Below are 18,762 nucleotides of genomic sequence, written 5' to 3'. Positions count from 1 at the left end.
TGTTACTCAGTTAACTGGAAGTTTACATAGGCAAGTAATACCTACTTGCTGATTATTTTTTTAGCACTACAGAAATGGTCTTATAAATTATTCCAGTTACTTTTGTTCTACAGTCTGTAAAATGGATTAAACCAGGCTTACCTTTTGTAGTGCTACATATGTTGCTCATTTATAGTAGCATAATTTTCAGAAATTTTATCTGGAAGGTTTACACAGTTTGTAATTCTGTTCCTGCCAAAGCCAATGACTTCATTTGTAGTGTAGGAAGTTGTTTACAATAGTATTCATGTTTTCTTCTTTTTTTTTTTCTTTTTTTTCCCTTTGTTAAGGAGTAAAAGGCTGTACAAACTGCCAGGAACTACTGGGATGTTTTTTTAAAAAAATAAATTATAATTATAATAATTTCAAATAATTATAATAATTATATAATAATATTTAATGTATATTATACCATTACATATAATATACCATATATAATATATATTATGGAATTTTAATAATAATAATTTTGAATAAATAAATTTTTAATAAAGGAAAAAACAAACCCAAAGGTCAGGAGTATATATCAACTGACAAGAAGTATGATCTTATGGAAGATTATACTCTGGTGCAGCTGTGAATGATGTTAAGGACACTGTTCTCTAAAGGAGTTAAACCATAACAAACTACTATGTTTATTCTGCATGACAGCAATAAATTAAAGTATTTTATAAATAAAGTCTGGAGCTAACAGGGCACCATTGAAAAGATGGTAGTTAAGTTTCAATACTTGAGTTTCTCTGTAGCTGTTCTTACCTTGCCTTGTCACTTGTGTGCTTGACCATCCAACAGATCACTTGTGGCTGCTGCCTCTTCTGCTCCCTGCTGCCTCTTCTGCTCCTCTTACCACAGCCTTAAAGATTTCTATACTGCATCTGTTCCTTGCCTTTGTCTGCTTTTCCTTCAGTTGCCTCATTGGAGCTGCCTAGGAGAAGAATGTAAATTGTCATTAATGAAATCTTCATACACAAGGGACACTTTGGTTTTAGTGTACAAAAACTTATCTCCTTACAGGGAAATTTGGGTTGCTAGGCCATTAGTGAACGGGCTGTCTCTTTATTTTAGGGAAGGTCTGTGGATTTTCCTCCCTCAAAGTTAAAGACTGGCTGCGGAGAGCAAGTGTGCTATGTTCTTGATTGTTTAGCTGAAGAAGCCTTGAAACGCACTGGGTTTACCTGGAAAAGGTACAGTACAGTCTAAGCATCCTCCCTTAGGTATTGCTTTCCAGGAAACAGATGTAAGTTGTAGTGGTAAAATAAAACATAGGAATGACTAAAAACATTTTACTTGACGTTTCATGAGATGGAAAATTCAACTGGGCTTCAAGCAGGGTGACCAATTAAGTCCTAATGCAATTTCACACAACTGGCCTGTTACCAGCAAGCTGAATTTGGAACATTATAGACTAAGCTAATTAAGGTTTAACTGATGATTTTTTTTTATTTCACTTTACATAACTCCTTATTAATCTGAGCTTGTCCTGTTTGAGTTGAAACATTTAGTCCTTTTAGGTTTGATCAATCAATAATAAATTTTTGGAGTTATGCACAGTATGATCATGTTACAAGTAGACTAGAGTAATTTTATTTAATCTGAAGGAAATCTTAGGACAAATTAGATGGCAGATAATCTCAAGTATATGAAAATGTCTTTAAAAGTGTTCTTTATTTCATTCTTTTCCTTTGATGAGTTTTGAAATGGATAAAGCAAAGTAATTTTTACCTTGGAAATATTTTAGTGTTACTGCTCTTTAGTACACAAATTCCACTGTAGGCTGAAAATAAGCCTGTGGTGACTTGCACTTGAATTTTAGGAGCTTATGCCAAGCTTATGCCCCAAAATTTACTTCGTAGATGACTTTGTAGTGTGAATGTGCTGTACTGCCTTTACTTTTAAGACAGTTCAAGATGAATAAGACTTTCAAGGCTGAGTGTATATTTATTTAAGTTGTGAAACACTAATCACTGTCTAGGTATGTTCCACATGATCCATTTTTCTCATGAAATGTTTTGTTTGCAGTGGTATTTACAATTTATTGTGTTTAAAAGCTCTGCTGTTATTTGAATTAATTTCAGGCCAGCATACCCAACAGAAGAACCAGAAGAAGAAGAAATAACAGAAGATGATGCAGAATTAACACTTAGTAAATTGGAAGAGGATGTTGCAGTATGTTTATTTGACTGGTTTTAATTATATTAGTATTGGTCAGCTATGAGGAAATTTTTATTTACTGTTCATTTTGTTTGGCTTTGTTTAAAAAGTCTTTTCAGTTAGCTGTTCAGGTTTTTTCTTGCAGCTCCATTCCTGCATTGTCAGATTCTCTGTAGAGTTTTTTGTTGCTTTTCAGATAAAATTAACTCTTCAAGACAGAGCATATGTTCTTAAGTGCAGTGGAATCTAACTGTGCATTAAAAAAAGGAGTTTGAGAATTGTTTCTTTTCTACGGATAAATCTACTCTTGTTGTTAAACTAAAGGGTTAAAATAGGAAAACAGTCAGCTGTCTGCTCTTTTCTGTATATTGTTAAGGTCTAAGCTGCTTAAATTGGGAAGTGGGGATGAAACAGTTAACTAAAGCACAGTTGAAATGCTTCAGAGAACCTCTGGGTTTGCTCTCAGGTATTGTCCTAGGCCATGATTTTCACAACTAATGTGTTCTGTTAGGTCTTTGGAATGTATGCGTGTTTATAAAAAACAGCTAGGTGTTATTCCTTTACTGGGTGTCACATTACCAGGCAGTTTATACCAAAAAGATACTCACTTTTTAGAGCCCCTAGTAGCTCTAGTGAGATTAATTACATGCCAATGTAATTTTTTTTGCCCAGTCCATTGTTGCTGCCAGTTTATTGATATTAGTTGTATTCATAATTGAATTTAGCAGTATTTTCAGCAATTAAATGCTAATAATAAGGTTCATTGACTGTTCTTTGGTTTTGATTCTTCTGAATAAAGATGATGAGGCTGACAGAGACAAGCCTAGTTCTGTAAATCTTGGGGAATGTGATAGCTTGTATTAGGTGGCCAGCAGTACACAGTGAGGCTGGATGTGTAAGGAAATCTGAACAGTTTGGTTTCTCAGTTCTGATAACCAGTCGTCTTGTTCTGGTGGTATGTTCTTTTAAATGCTGCCCAAATATGTATTGTCCATTTAGCAATATATAGTCTCAGTCTGGTCTTAATTTCTTGCAAGTATTCAGGGGACTTGGGGCCAAACATGCCAGAAGAAAATAGTCCCTGTTAGTTAAAAACTGGGTAAAGTAGAGGAAAGAGTAATAAACTCCAAGGTTTTCACTGAGTCTTGAAGGATTTTACCATAAGACCTGTGTTATTGCAGCTTTTGTGATTTGTGTAGAAAGGAGGTGGATGATAAAATTTCACATTGGTGGAAAAGACAGGAGGAGGACAAAGTGTATAAGGGTGAAGTATATGGGTGATAAAATGGCAGATGAAATACAGTATAGATAAATGAAGGTTAATGGTCAGAAAAGGCATCGTTACTTACAGGTGATGGGCTCTCAGCTGATCATAGTGACGGAAGACAGGAATTTTGAGGCTATAACAGATATACAGAATATGTCAGCAGAGAGACTGGTCTCATTGGCAAGAAAAAATCAATTGCCTCAATTTCTGTTGTGTTATTTTGCATCCTTAAGATATGGCATCATTCTGTAATTCCAAATATGTAGTGCAAACAACATAATGAAAACTGTTGAGGTCTGGTTTTGGTTTGGTTTTTGTTTTGATGGGGTTTTATATTTAAGGTAGAGCTTTAAAAAATACATAATAAAATACAATTTCCATACAGCTATTGATAATGGGCCATTTGATGTCAGAGGCCTTGGGTTTAGGGTTTGGGTTTTGTTGTTTGGTTGGTTTGTTTTTGTAATACAGTGGCGCTCTGAAGGAAATGTGGTGTAGTTTTGATCTTTCAGCTTGTCACAGGTATTATGTCTCCTCATTAGCTCCATATCATAAATTCCCCATGTCTTATTTTGTTCAGAAATATGGAACTTAATACTCCTTGGTTTGTGCTCCTGCAAAATAAAACTATGGAGAAAGATTGTGAAATACTTACTGAAGTCTTGCTTTGAAACTTCTTTTAAGGAAGAAGAATCAGACAATGAAGAAGATTATATTGATCTGAATGTTTTAAAGGCACAAACATACAGATCAGTAAGTGGTTATCCATCAGTCCTCTCTTGCAAGATTTTTATATCTGTAGCAGCAATTTATGTCTGTTGGGTTTAAGTCTAAAAATCCTTGTGTAGTCTTGAAAAAACACCCCATCTGAAAGGAATAAGATATTAGATATTATATATTAATATTATTTTTAAAGAACAATGTGCAGCCAATTTCTAAACTGATGTCACTGAAGAGCTGCTGGGAACATTTGCAAGAATTTTTTTGCAGAGACTTCTAGTGAAACATGGTATTAGTTCCATGAATACATTTTAATCCCACATATATACACCATTTCTGAAGTGTATTATAATTTCTTAATATATACTTTTAATTGTCTTCAGTTTTATGTATGATGAGAGGATGTAGTTATTTTAATTCCAAATCTTTATGAATTCAAAGAAAGCCATTAAAGAAATCTATTTCATCTGTAGTCTAGATCATTCTGGATATAAATCTTTTTCTGATATTAACACTGCAAGCCATTATAGTGGTTTCTAACAGTTCTCACTGTGCATAACAATGATATTTCGTGTATAAAGTTTGTGATTTTTACACAGAACATGAGTGACACTTCAAAGCAAGAAGAGATTTTACAGTCCACAACAGATGCAGCAGAGTGGAATCTGGAAGTGGAGCGTGTGCTTCCACAGCTGAAAGTCATAGTCAGGACTGACAATAAGGTATGGAAGAATGGATTTGCCTGTGTACATGTGGTGATTAAAATGAGATTTCAGTCGATGCTGTTTACTTTCTGTTTGCAGTTGTTGTCTTTTGTCGTGAAAAGACCTGTGATTAATGGGCTCTCCAGTGCTGCCTTGTCTGAACCTTTGTCAGTTACTCTGATCCTAGAAGCAATAATTTTCAGTAAGGTGTTTTTTCAATATTATATTTTTCTTCTGCTGCTTAGAAGGCACCTTATTTCTACATATTTATTCAGTGGGGATATTTTTTCAGTCCTCTGACATTTCCAGTGTACTCACACTTCTAAAAAAACTATATGCTCAGTTTAACAACTATTAAAATATCTTCCTGGAGGACAGCTGATGATCTTACCTTTCAGTTGCTCCATTTTTCAACCAGGCTGATTGTGTGGAATTCCTCTTGGTGGACTTTACATGACAATCCAATAGGTCTGCACCCCTGTCTAGTCATCCTGAGTTCTCCTTATGCTTTGTGAAAAGAACTGAGCATTTTTTCAACTGCTTTTGCTCATCATGTCTTGGCAACTCTCTCAGGATGAAATTTATCATGTCTTAGAATTGTGTATTTCTCTTCATAGTCTATTTCAAGGAGTCTAGAATGAGCAGCTTAGAAGTAAGCATCCATCTTTGGCAAGTCCAAACCTAGGACCTGCTCCTGACATTGCCATAAGCATTCTTTCTAGGAGCTTGTGTAGCACACACAGATCAGTGCAGTATTGAAATTGTTCATTTGCAGTGACCTGAGCAGTTGGGGTGTTAGAGCAATCTGCAGCACTGATATAGCAGTACAATACATATACATGAATACAATGGAAGATAATTGTCTTGCCAAAAATAGGGGAAACCTTCAACTGTCTGCTGAGCTCCTTGCCTGTCTTGCACCATACTGCATTTTTCTGTGTGAAGAATTGCCTGGCTTGAACCACTCTGCTGTGATCTTCAGTAAGCCCATCTGTTGCAGAGAACATGATGCTTGAGTCTCACAGTGTGGAATTAAAACTTAATAAGACATACATGAAAAATTAAAGCCACTGTAGGATCCGAGGTTTACTAGCTTCCAGCTTAATGCACCATCTCTTGGCATTAAGGAGTATGTAAAAATGAACATGAAAAGAGGATTATTCTTCTAGCTTCTTTCAGAAATAATTGGAGAGAAGTGTTTTCTCCATTCTGCCAGAAAACATATTCTGTTTCCCAAGCTGTGCATGTAAACATAGTACCAGGAGAGTATTAATGGTTTAATCAACGGCACTAGAAACTGGAACTTACTGTAAAGTCATGGACAGAAGTGGGGTGGGTTGTGTACCTGCTGTTTTTATTTAAACTCCAAAGTTTGGCAAATTGTGAACAATTGTCACTAGACCAATGAGAGATCATGAGTCTCCTGCAAACCTGAAAAACAGGTTTCTCTGTACATTTTCTAAGCACATTCTCTCTAGTGGCTCACTACATGGTGTGCAGTACCAATTCTCAGCACCTTTTCTTAGACCCCACCCGAGTCCCTGTATGTTTTCTATGATCTTGAAGCTGGAAATAATTCTCCCCCCTCAAATTGTATCCCATTATCAAAACCAAGTTTTGGTATTTCTGCCACTTTCTTTCCATTCTTCTTCTGGTAACAGTAGGGCTAAAATAGAAAGGAAAGAACAGATAGTCCAGGACTGGTAGGTGTTGGGCATCAAAAGCACTCATTTTGTCTAAGAATAAGCTGAACTAGTGCAGCTACAATCAATATTTTTAGTATTTGTGCCCAGAGTGGTTTCTAGCAGAAATAGTTCCATGAAGATCAGACTCTAAAAAGCATAGCTACTATGGTATCAGTGAAGATGTCAGTGTTTGTTTATGGATCTGAGTGTCACATGTGACATTTAGGAGATTTATAAATTGTGTCACATTGAGCCAGTGCCCCTGGCTATGAACATGGCAGGGGCAGGATGATACATGGCAATAGTATAAAAGAGAACTGACTCTGCCTTGTATACCCGCCGTTTTTAAGTAACCAGAGAAAGACAGAAGTTGTACTTACCTGTGTTTTAATTTGTGATGTCTTTTTAGGATTGGAGGATTCACGTAGATCAAATGCATCAGCATAAGGATGGAATTGATTCTTCTTTGAAAGAAACTAGGGTATGTCTTGTATGTACAGAATATTTTACTAATTTGTCAGCATTTTTATTTTCTCTTTTATTTGAGATGCATTAAGAACTAAATTGATATTTTTTTTTTCTTCATTTTATTTGTGCTATTGCTGTAAAGTTAAAAAGGGAAAGATATGACAGTGATCATTAAAGACAGTGCTAGTGGCAAATACCTTGTGGGAAAGATTTGTATGTGTGAGGATTAACAGGGCTATCAGGATCCAGTAATTAATGCATTACCCTGAGTACATCCTGACTACAGAAGACAAAGTAGAATAATACAATCTGAATGTGCTGTTAAAAAATCCAAAATACTCTCAAATACTGTTGCTACAGTAACTTACTGACATTTGTAATTAATTGAGGAGAGGAGAGTGATGAAGCAGTAAAGACTGAACTATGTGTTTTGGAGGTGGGAAAACCAGAACACATTGGGAATCATTTTTTGTTGGCTAAACACAGTATTTCTGTACTATTTTTCTCTCTGTAGGCTTCTATAGCCTTTCTTAACTACCGCACCATTTTGATACTCTTTGCATACTGTCTGTATACTGTCAACCCACAGAATGTAATTTTCTAGGGTTACCTTGACAAACTCCATAATGAAATCAGCAGAACACTGGAAAAGATCAATAGCAGGGAAAAGTACATCAACAATCAGTTGGAGCACTTGGTTCAAGAATACCGTTCAGCACAAGCCTTGCTGAGTGAGGTACTGCTGATCTTTTGTTGTTGCCTTCTCCAGTATTAACTTGCTGTTAAGTGAGGGTAGAGGCAAAGATGACATGGGGTGAGCTATCTATGAATTCTGCTGTCAGATATAAAGCAGGGGAAATGTTGATTGTCTGTCAGATTATATTCTTCCTAAGATAAACTAGCAATTTTTATTCAACTGTTCTGCAGGGGAAAATACATGGTTTTGCCTTAGTATTATGTATAGCTGTTGTAAGTCTTGAGCAGCTAGTAAATTGCTAGTTCTGCTTTCCCTGTGAAGTTCACACATCTGTCAGGAGTGGAAAAACTACAGTCTCAGTCCAGCATTCATCCCTTAGATTGAGTACTGGTGCTAACATGCACAAATCACTCTGATTACTTCTTTGCTTCATTTAGTTTCTTATGCAAACAGAGTGCTGTCTGAGAAGCTTTTTGATCTCCTATTTAGCAGGCGTCATAGTCTGCCTTTTGTCAAGCCCTCCTGGTTGTGGCCATACTGTGACAATGAAGCTAACAAAATTTGACCTCTGCACCTTTTGTTTGCCTTGTTAAGGTATCTTGAAGATTTATTGTTGATGAAGTATTATTCTGGATTGCAGTATTCAATCCTTTCTGTATTATGGCAGATTTTCTTCATGTTTATTTCCTCATGTAATTGATTAGAAGGCATAGTTCTTATCAAGTGTGTATTTAGACTGTTTACTGCTTCACATGATGGTGAATGATAGTCATTGCAGGGACTGATGTTTCAAGGCTGTCCTCATTTGTAAACCTCACTGGGGCTTTGTGGGAGAGCTTCTGGAATTGAAACATACGAGAGCAAGTCTTGAAGTTTTCTCTGAGCTATCTGCATACATCTCTTCAACTCTGTCATTACAGCAAAGACATGTTTCTTTCCAGGCTAAAGAGAAGTACCAGGAGGGAAGTGGAGGAGTAACTGAAAGGATTAGAGTGCTTTCTGAGGTAAAACACATCTTATTTTAAAACAGTCTTCAGAGAGTTGGCATTTAGTGGTTGCAGTTTAATGAAACCAGTTCTTTCTGATTTGTTCTCTTGTTAAAGATAATTCTTTGTTTGAGGGAGGTGATCTAGTTCCAGTCCCTAAATTTTAAATCCAGGCTGCCATTGATTTTTAACTGATGAAATGTGAGTTCAGTTTGTAAATGAAGGTAAATGTTCTATATTTTATAATTTATGTCCTAGAATTATGGGGGATTAATAAATCATGCCCATAAATTCTTTGGAATAAGAAAAGCTTAATTCTTATTTTCAGTTAAAATTAACAATTTGAAGTTTTTATCTTTCAGGCACTTAAAAGTGATATTTTACTAAACAGTAATTTTTTCCATACATCAAATGATCTTATTACCTAAATCTGGTTTTCTGTTGTGGACTTTCATTTTCCTTTATTGGTGCTCTGACAAATTTAAATAAACATTTCCTGTCTCCTAACTGCCTCCTCATGTTGAATATTTCAAGGCATTTAATTTAGAATTACAGCCTGATTTCCAAATACTTCAACTCTTAATCCAATTCAGAATTTTTTTAAATGGCTCTATTTGGGTTTTAGAAATCAACTTTATTTATTAGGCAATATAATGTCTCAGGAATAGTTATGAAAAATAGGTCACACAATAAGAATGTGTTAGAAATTGTACAACAGGATTGAGATTGCTTTAGAACAGATTAGAATATTTGAGTTGGAAGGGACCTACAGTGATCACCAAGTGCAGCTGCAGTAGGTAATACAGTGGTTTATTATGAGTTTTCTAGCTAAGATTTGTGAGTGTATGAATTCTGCAGAATTCGAGCTGCTTTCTCTTTCACTCTCAAGGAAGTAAGTTTGAAAAAGTATTTTGTGATAACTCCACATTTACAGTGTGTGCTTTGTGACCTGATTTACAGTGTGTGCTTTGTGACCTGATTGACTGATAAATATTGGTGAATATGTTACTAGCTGGCATCCTTCAAACTACCTGTGTGCAGTGGCGCGTGTCTGAGGTAAAGCAGACACATGGGACGTTAGTACTGATCTGTTTTTAGATGCAATCAGACCTCAGCCCACCTGGCAATACCATTACCACTGCAGGTATGCAGTAACAATGCAACAATGATTCCTTTCTGTTGCTGAAAAGGCTTGTTGAAGCCTTAATGGAGGGCTGTTTTCACATTGTACAAGAATACTGAATTATTACCTTGGCTATACTTTAGAATCATATATTTGCTTTTTTCATTATCTACAAAGGCAAATTGGTTGCTAGACAGGTTTCTAGACTTTTGTTCTTCATACATGGATTTTCCATACCTGTGCCAGTGCCAGCAGGCTGGACTGCTGCACCTTCTTTTGCTGCAGTGCTGTTTCTCAGGTTTCCAGTGTAACATGCTGAAGTTCTGATGCTTCCAGAAGGGCAGTGGGCATGGTTATTTGATGAATCTAGATCTGCAGAGATATTGGTTCCTTTCTTCTTCCATCCAGTGTCACACTAAAACAATTATATTGTTGTTTTTATTGAGGATGCACAGATTTTTAGTAACACCATGGTGTTTGGTCAAATTGTTACCCTTTTTCTGTAATTTTTTACAACATTAATTTAGTTAAATTAAAAATTTCTGAATGTTTGAAAAATCATTCCTTTTTATATAACGAGTAAGGTGGTTTAGTTAATTTTTTAAATAAAAGCAGTTATTCAGCAGAGACTTTTTAAAAAATTGATATTAATCTGGTTTAATTAAGAAAAGAATCTATTTTAAGATTACAGAAGCATTAGAGAAAGTAAAGCAGGAAACAGAAGAGAAAGGAAGCAGTATGACTGATGGAGGTAAGTACATTTTTGCTTCAGACAGCACACCCTTTTTCTTGGTGACAGTTTCATGATATGTACTTCATTGAAATAAGAGCAATTACAAGGAGCAAAATGATGCAGCAGCATCATATTAGTGGGAAGGGATTAGAAACAAAATGTAGGGCACAAAACATTTTAATAGCTTTTCACAGGTAATATTTTCACACCCTGCTGAAGATGTCTTCAGTTCTCTACCAAACCTCAAGTCAGGTTTGGGGATAAGGCTTTCAGCTGAGCAAAATACATCATTGAAAAACCTGTCTTAATGTTGATGCACATCTTTATGAAGCTCTTAGATGTCAAGAAGACAGCAAAATTGTCATTGCCTATTTCTGTCTTTAAAGTGTTTTGCATATTAAAAATGATGTATCAGTACAATCGTGTCTTTAGAGTAGAACACCCTTTTGTTCATTCAACTCTTCAATTTTAAGGAGTGAACTACAGCAAACAATGCTTTTGTGTTAAGTGGCTGACAGAGTTGCACTGTTTATCTTTTTTTGGACAGCTCCTCTAGTGAAGATTAAACAGGCCTTAACAAAATTGAGGCAAGAAACCATTCAGATGGATATACAGATTGGTGTGATGGAACACACATTGCTTCAGTCAAAGCTGAAAGAGAAATCCAATATGGCTAGAGATATGCATGCAACAGTGATTCCAGAAGCTGCAGTAGGTGCCTATTAAAATTGGTTGGACCTGACTAGGTTTGCCCAAAATGCGGTTTTCTACCATTTGCCTTTTTGTGAGTTCAGAGGTTTTGTTTTTGTTGGGGTAAGATGATGTTCTTTTTTCCTGTTCCTGTTGAACTAGCTGCTTGGTAAAAGATGCACTTTAAAAAGAAGTAACGTGCACACTTTGGACTCAAGAGGGAGCCATGTTTAGTTTTGTGCTGTAAAGATTTACTGCATATCTCTTCCAAATATACTAATAAATTCTTGTTAGTGAAGATGTCTCTATTTCTTTGGAGAATGTTACATAGTGTGAAAGTCTATAGAATGATGCTGACAGCCTGTAATCTGGATACTCTGCAGTGCTGAAAGGAAATTGCTTGCAAAGAATTGAAGGTAAAATGTCTGTCATTGCCACTAACATACATTTAGATAAAGTATTTAATTGATGATACTGAAATAATACAGCATTACCCTTTCTGGGTGCAGGCTGGGTCAAAACTGGTAGCTGCAAGACTCCTCTAATAGCAGCAACAATATCAAATCTATATAAGACCAAAGAAGGTGAAAAGTATTGTTTGGAAATTGCTCTTGGCTTTCTAATTTTTTTCCATGTGCCATCACTGTTTCAGAATCACTTTATATTAGCATTGGGTCAAATGCTGCTTTCATTTATAGTATTTAGAAGAGCTCTGTGGACATAATTTGGATTATTCTTGTTTTCTGTTCTTGTGTCAGAACACCCACTTTTGATTTCTGTGAAGGGAAAATGTTGCCAAATCTAGTTTAGTAATACAGAATGAGAAGAAAAATGTAGGAGGAAGGGGTTGGGAATGTAATGGCATCAGGGAGCTTGCTTTGTCTTAGTAAATGTGTGGGTAGGGAGTGATTCTAGATGTTAGTGGTAATGAAGGAGTATGGAGCAAAGAAATAACCTTATTAAAGTACTAGTACATCCTTTTTGTTCTGGTTGTTCATGAGCCGTGAACGATATTAGTACAATGCCGGTGGCATTAAAATCCTCACCTAACTTCTGCAGGCTATTCCATTCATCTGACAAATAATTTCTCTCACTTAAACGCGAGCAGTATTTTGCAGAATCAGTGGATCAGTTCTGTGTCTGAAAGTCAAGATGCTTGACACAGTCGGTGTTATGAGCCAGTGTAAGTTTGTTGTGCTTCAGTATTCCATTTGCTAAAAAGAAAAAGCCCTAAACCTATTGGATTTTAATAAGTGAAAAGCTATCTGTAAGTGTCGACTATTAAAATTTACCTGTGCAAGTCACTGCTGAAAATCTCTATGAATCACATTGGAAATTGGTTTCCAGCTCCTTTTGCTGCCTACCTATATCCTCCCACATTCAGCTGAAATTAGAAAAGTTATTATTCATGTTCCCTTTGTTAGGTGCTGTTGCTACTGCATATTTACTTTAACAGTGGCTTTACTTCAACTTAAGATAAAGCAACTCCCTTTTGCATTGCCTGCAAAGCAGTTCACTGACGCTTTTGGATTGCAATGTTGTGTTGTATAAATGCTGTTTATGTAAATATTTTCCTCAAAAAAACTCCTCCTTCATGGTAATATAGCAAACATGATTAATCAAAAACCTTTCCTTATGAACTGAGCCTCTTATTCTATTAGAAGTGAATCTCTTAAGACAAGCATAGCCAAAAACCCTCTAATGTGACAAAAATCTCCAGAAGAAAAGCCTTCTTTGTGCCAAAGTAATTCTAAAATAGTGTGCTAATTATCTGGAATTGATCTACATTATTTTTACCATACTGTCTGAAACTGCCTTCATTTAAGTAGAACGCTTCTGTTGTTTTCTCAGGAGTGATACACGGCCTTTAATTGTCATCCAGCAAAGAGTGGCATTTGCCCCTTGAGACAGTAAAAGGCTACTTTGAAAGCAGCCTTACTGCTCCAGCAAGTGGCCACACCACCTTCTTTAAAAGCAGAGGAGAGCAGTGAGGCCTGTCACAAGCAGCCTGAAAGGCCCTTCTAGAGAAGCAACGATCTGTGTAATTATTCCTCTGCAGAATCAGTGCGAGAAGTAGAAACCACATTAAAATTAAAGCACTTGGTTCACATTACTTCCTGCACTGCTCATTATCTAATGCAGTGTCAGAACATAAGACCAACAAAACAAAGATATCCCTAAGTTAGTAGGATGCACATAAAGCTGTTCTATACAAGAGGTTATCTTTTTCTGGAGAGAATTTATGAAAGAAGGACTATTCACAAGAATTTACTTCTGTATACAGCCGTCCTCTTCCAAGGTCTCAACATTTTCACTTTTCTGGAACACCAGCATGGAGGCAAAGTGTCACTGTCAGTTTTTACCTAGAAACCTAGTAGAAGCTGGCGGTAGACAGGCCCAGAAATTGTGCAGAGAGAGAAAGAAGGAGCCTCATTTGTTTACTTTGGTTAGAGAAGCCATGGGTTTTGTCCTTGCCATGAGGACTGCAGTAATTCAGTCTTGTATGTGGCCCTGGTATGAGCTTACACTTGGCTCTTGGAAACACGTTGTTGAGGAAGGCTCATCAGTAGCCAGCTCACTCTCTTGCATGTACTCCTCAAAGCTCCAGGAAAGAAACACTTGTAGTATATTACTTCTTAGGGTTTATTCAGCTCTGAAATCCCTCTGAACATGGCCCAATGTCTTATTTCCCTGTCTTTTGTCTAGGCTAGTATGTAAGTGCCCTGCTGGGAACTGGAAATAGCCTTAGTGCTAGGTACTCTATTAGAGGTGCTGTTTATAGGCCATTTAGGATATCTGAGAGTGATTATATGCATTACCTTTTTACTTTAATAAATATAATACCCCACTGCCCAACCTCCTCAAATGTCAGCAGATAGCATGAATTGCTGGACTGATAAAAAGTGCAAAAAGCTGGTTTTTTACCTTTTAATCAATTTCTCTCACAGAGAACCTTCTATAGAGTTGGTGACTGAACCCTGAAATTGCAAGAGTTTAAAACTGGCTTTCAATCATATGCTGAGAATTTATTGTTTCAGCACTGAGGCACATTAATCATTTGAACTTGCATTGCTGGGTGCTGTGCAGAAAGCTGAATGAGTTCACATGAGTTTAAGAAATGACTGTTATAAACAACTTCCAGATCTGGTCAAAATATTCTCACTCCTGTCTGCTGATGGCATTAAAGGCCCTCCCCTCTTCACTCACTCAAAAGAAGAAGCTCAGGGAAAATTTTTTCTTAAAAGGGGAAACCTTTATGTCCACCTACTAGTAAGCTTTGCCACTTTATTTTGGAGTTCTACTGTGCACTAAGACATACAAAAAAATCACTGTATTGCTAATTGTAAGTTACAGTAAGAGCAAGTAAGTCATCTGTGCATGACCTATAAAAAAACACTAAGCATAAATGAAGAGCCTGTATGTGAACATTTCCAGCTTCTGTGCTCTTTGAATTTTACATCCAAATTTTGCATCCTGGGCTTCTCTCCAAGTTTGACAAATGTTAATTAGCAAAAGAAGGAGTTGGTTGATGCTGTGCTGCCATGCTGGCCGCGTGCCCGCGCGGGGCTGTCAATGCTGCAGTGTACCCCCACAGGGCAGCTGCACGTGCATGCGCACGGGCCTGCGCGCGCACTGGCCTCTCCCGGGGCTGGAACCAGCGGCAGAACAACATGCCTGTGAAAACCCTGGCCTACTTCCTGCAGCCTCGCTGCTTTCCGTTTGCTTGTGGATGGATTCATGTCTTAGGAAATGGTTGGGTGATACCTGGCAAAGGTGTGAAATAAGGCTCAGGAAAAGTTAATCAGTCCCCGTGAGGTTTAAGTAAACAGAGGGTATGAGCACTGGCTTTTCTGCATGAATACAGCTCATAGGTGGGGACTTTCCACAGAAGGCTTGGAGATAGTAAAGGTTATTTGCATCTGCCATTTCCTCCTTTCGATGTATTTTTTCATTCAGTAAATGCCACTACCAGGGCTTTCTCATGTATTAGCTAATACTTAGCTATTGCTCCGGGGCTTGGTGTTGCTGGAAATGTCTTTCAGCCTCCTAGTAACAGCCCTACCATTTCACAATTATTCCCACGCAACATTGGAATGAGCAGGGTTGAGAGCTTTTTACTGAGAGTAAGTAATAATTTGAATAATGCTAGTCTTTCACTTACTGCCTAGCTTTACTCTGTTCTTTTTCGTTCCTGGTCTTAGTAGTTAGGATCAGCGGTATTCCAGTACTCCATCGAGAAGTGGCTGAGGTGTCACATGCATCCTGTTGTAAAAATCAACAAAGGTGAATATTTTGAGGCCAGAAGGACAGAATAATTATTTCTAACAATATTCCTCTTGGTAACACAGTAACTCCAGTTGTTCATGCAAAATATTTTCCTCTTTCTGTGGTTTTCAAAGAATGACAGTACTTCAAATGACACCTTAATGTTATTCAATAGTAACACAAAGAATTAAACTGTAGAGTGTAGGCATCCCCTGGACAAAAAAGTTTCCCATCCGTCCTCTAGTTTTCGGGCAGAAGTTTCTTGTTGTATCTTGGTAGCAGTGTTCTTGTAAAGTTTTAGAGTTGTCTCTATCCTTCTATAGCATGGCTTCTCCATGAGCACTTTGCCTTCTTTCAAAGAATCCATTTGGGAAAGAATACAAGCCAGTAGTCAGACCAATAAGGACAGGCTGTTCGTGAAATTTTCCTGGAAACTAGTGCCAAAAAAAGGATGCAGGTTTCAAAAGGTTTGACAGCATCTGTTGAACATTGTTTCCTCTGTTACAGGAGGTGCGCAAGTTCCTGGTATGATGGCAGGAAGGATTTCTGCCGAGTTTATCAAATGCTGTCTAACAACAGTAAAAACAATAAAACTGTGATCTTAAAAGTGTCACTCATTAATTTTGTACGAACGTGTCCAGCAGCCATTTCATTACAACCTTCTGTAGAGTGCCTGTAAACTCCAGTAAAACATTCTTGAATATTTTCATCATCTTCAACTATATAATATTGACAACAAAGAATAAAAAACTCTGTTCAGAGAAGACTTTTCCCAGGATAGAAGAGTATACTCTAGGTGTGGCAGGTTTGGAGGGTTTTTTCTATAAGTAGTCCAGTATGCTGAGTTTTGTTTGAATAAGGACATACCTGTTAGTATGTTTGGGTGTGTGAGAACTCTTATCAAAAAAAGGAATTGCAGGTGACTGTGTTAGAGAAAATAAACAACTGAAAGCCAGTTCCATTTTCTCTCCGTTGTGAACAGGATTGATATATAGGTAACAAATTCATATGGATGGAATGAAAGAGCTTCCTTTAAAAAGCACTTCCATACTATCTTGGCTTAAATGTACAAAACATACCTTTGCTTAGTTATATTCCATTTGTTGCTTCTAGTTAATCTTCATCTCTGTACTTAATCTGAAGTACACAGTGCAGTCTGCTGTAATGATGTTTCCCTCCAAGTAATTGGAAGTTTGACAACATGACCTGAATGTAACGGATGCGGTCAGTCTGAGCATCTGCTAAGCTGGGTGGAACTGACTCGGTGTGTGTCTCTGTGGAGTGCCACCTGTGAGCAGCCACTGCTGACACCAATCCAGTGTGGGTATCAGGAGATGAGAAGCAGGAAGCTGGTCCCACTTCCTGTCAGAGAAACCGCAGCTTCTACAGTGCTTGTCTCCTGTAGGAGACTGTAGAAGACTGAATTTGCTAGTACAGATACATACCGAGGGGAGGTGAACACCATGGTGCTTGTCATCCTTCTGCTAAAAGCAGCTAATCAAAACTCAGCGTCCCATTCATTGCTCTAATCAGGGGGAGGAGAAGTGGTGAAGAAGCCAAATGGTAACTTTTGTGCCTAGAATGAATCAAACAAACAGCAGAAAGTAAAACACAGAACCTGTTTGCAAATTCAAGTATTCTTCTTGAATTGATCTCTTGACTAGTTTTTGGGGTCAGGCTAGACATTCTGAGTAAGGATGGGCTTTCCTACCTCACCTATGTTTTTTCAGATCTTCACCACCTCTCTCTTTTCTGTATGCAATAACCTTTATGCCGAAAGCCTCAGAATTTAGGCTGGATCATTTATCTCTGTCTGGTGCACAGACATTTTTATGTTACACTTTTCAAAACCACCTGATTCTGGAAAAAAAATTCCTTTTTGTCTGCACCACAAAGAGTTGAATTGATACTCAGAGTTTCAAAGCAGTTTAACTTGACCTTTACCAGCATAAGGTTTGGAGAGGAGGAGCAAAGCTTTCATTTATGAAGAACAGTTGTTCTGTTCAGTGGTGGAAGAAAAAAAGAAATGCAAGAGGATATGGCCAGACAATGTATCTTATAGAAAGCTTTAATATTCCCTGCAGGACCCAGATTTTTATCCTGTGCCAACATACTGTGTCTCTAAACACCCAAATTTGCCATTCCTGATTTCAGCAGAGTGACCCCAACATAAAGCTTGAAGAATATAGCAATAAGCAAGACCCATGGCATACAGGAAGATCTTTCAGTGCTCAACATTAACAAAGTCTGCATTTGAGATTAAAAATGTCATTTATTTTTTAGGGACTCAGAATACAAAATACCAGTTTATCAGTGTGAGGGACCTTCTGACAAGCAGCAGATAAAGCTTTACTGTGATGCAGAAAATGCAGTAACAGTAAAGGGTTATTAAGGTTTTTTTATGACAATCCATCCTATATTTCATCCCAGAAAATGCTGGTAGCTCCTTTTCACAATGTCTTAAGTGTGCCAGCTCTATTATACAGATCCCAATCTTTAAACCATGCTTTGGCAAATGTATCCTTTGTGGCACTTGTGTGATCGATTATACTTTACTCAGTGCTGTGATTGTTTACAACACACCACAGTCTTCCACTGCGTGAGGACACATTTATTATAGACAATGGTGCCAGTGCTGATCTGTTCTTATTGGCCATTTCAAAACAAAAGCCAGACAAAAAGGCATCTGTTTCCAGTGGCTGGTCAGGTTAGTACTGGAAGTCTCTTCTTGGTGCTTTTCACCCTATGTTGGAATACAGCTGCCAGTGCTCAGGGGCTCCTTTCACTGAGGGCCACCTCCCTAGAAGAGCTGCTGTGGACTCAGGTTAATTCTAGCACTGACCTGCCTTTCACAAGCTTTTCAGGCAAATCTTCACACTGAGTCATTAGAGCCCTACAAATGGTATACAGTTAAAACATCCAAGAGTGTCAAAATGAGTCATATTTTTCAAGTGACAGTTGCTATTTTGAGTGACTGTTTTGCATTACACTTACCAGGACATGTAGGAAACCACAGTGTTTAAGCTTTCCTGCTGCTCCTAGTTCCTAGCATGTGACCAGCCAAGGCAGTTATATCACTGAGCCACACCTTGCTCTTAACCACAAATATTCCCAGGCATACATGTCACCTTATCAGAAGGAAGGGACTCTAGACTTCTACAAAAAGTTGTTTCAGGCAAAGAAAGGTGTTGCTTTCAGTGGTGTGCTTTCAGGTGCTTCAGCCTGACTTGAAG

The 18,762-nt window shown here is 37.5% G+C and overlaps 1 protein-coding gene and 1 long non-coding RNA gene across 6 annotated transcripts in view; one reads left to right on the top strand and one right to left on the bottom strand.

Annotated features, from left to right (window-relative positions):
- IFT57 (intraflagellar transport 57) overlaps positions 1 to 11,561 on the top strand; it is a 13,605-nt gene extending 2,044 nt beyond the window's left edge. Inside the window, exons 3-11 of the mRNA XM_058836369.1 lie at positions 1,105 to 1,223; positions 2,115 to 2,205; positions 4,142 to 4,210; positions 4,777 to 4,899; positions 6,976 to 7,047; positions 7,639 to 7,770; positions 8,673 to 8,735; positions 10,525 to 10,591; positions 11,121 to 11,561. Coding sequence (XP_058692352.1) covers positions 1,105 to 1,223; positions 2,115 to 2,205; positions 4,142 to 4,210; positions 4,777 to 4,899; positions 6,976 to 7,047; positions 7,639 to 7,770; positions 8,673 to 8,735; positions 10,525 to 10,591; positions 11,121 to 11,299 — 915 coding nt within the window. The 3' untranslated portion in view covers positions 11,300 to 11,561. The remainder of the gene's footprint in view (positions 1 to 1,104; positions 1,224 to 2,114; positions 2,206 to 4,141; positions 4,211 to 4,776; positions 4,900 to 6,975; positions 7,048 to 7,638; positions 7,771 to 8,672; positions 8,736 to 10,524; positions 10,592 to 11,120) is intronic.
- LOC131578050 (uncharacterized) overlaps positions 1 to 18,762 on the bottom strand; it is an 18,913-nt gene extending 151 nt beyond the window's left edge. Inside the window, exons 1-9 of one of the 5 annotated variants that reach the window (XR_009277364.1) lie at positions 18,524 to 18,644; positions 16,609 to 17,105; positions 15,426 to 15,526; positions 10,078 to 10,255; positions 6,947 to 7,168; positions 4,113 to 4,324; positions 3,540 to 3,590; positions 796 to 964; positions 1 to 361 (exon numbers count right to left, since the gene is read on the bottom strand). This is a non-coding gene — a long non-coding RNA (uncharacterized LOC131578050). The other 4 variants (XR_009277368.1, XR_009277363.1, XR_009277365.1 and 1 more) reach the window with 4 other exon arrangements.

The sequence above is a fragment of the Poecile atricapillus genome, chromosome 1 (assembly GCF_030490865.1).
Source record: "Poecile atricapillus isolate bPoeAtr1 chromosome 1, bPoeAtr1.hap1, whole genome shotgun sequence".
Taxonomy (NCBI): Eukaryota; Metazoa; Chordata; class Aves; order Passeriformes; family Paridae; genus Poecile; species Poecile atricapillus.
The sequence above is the reverse complement of the archived record's forward strand: the minus strand, read 5'-3'. Positions and strand labels throughout refer to the sequence as shown.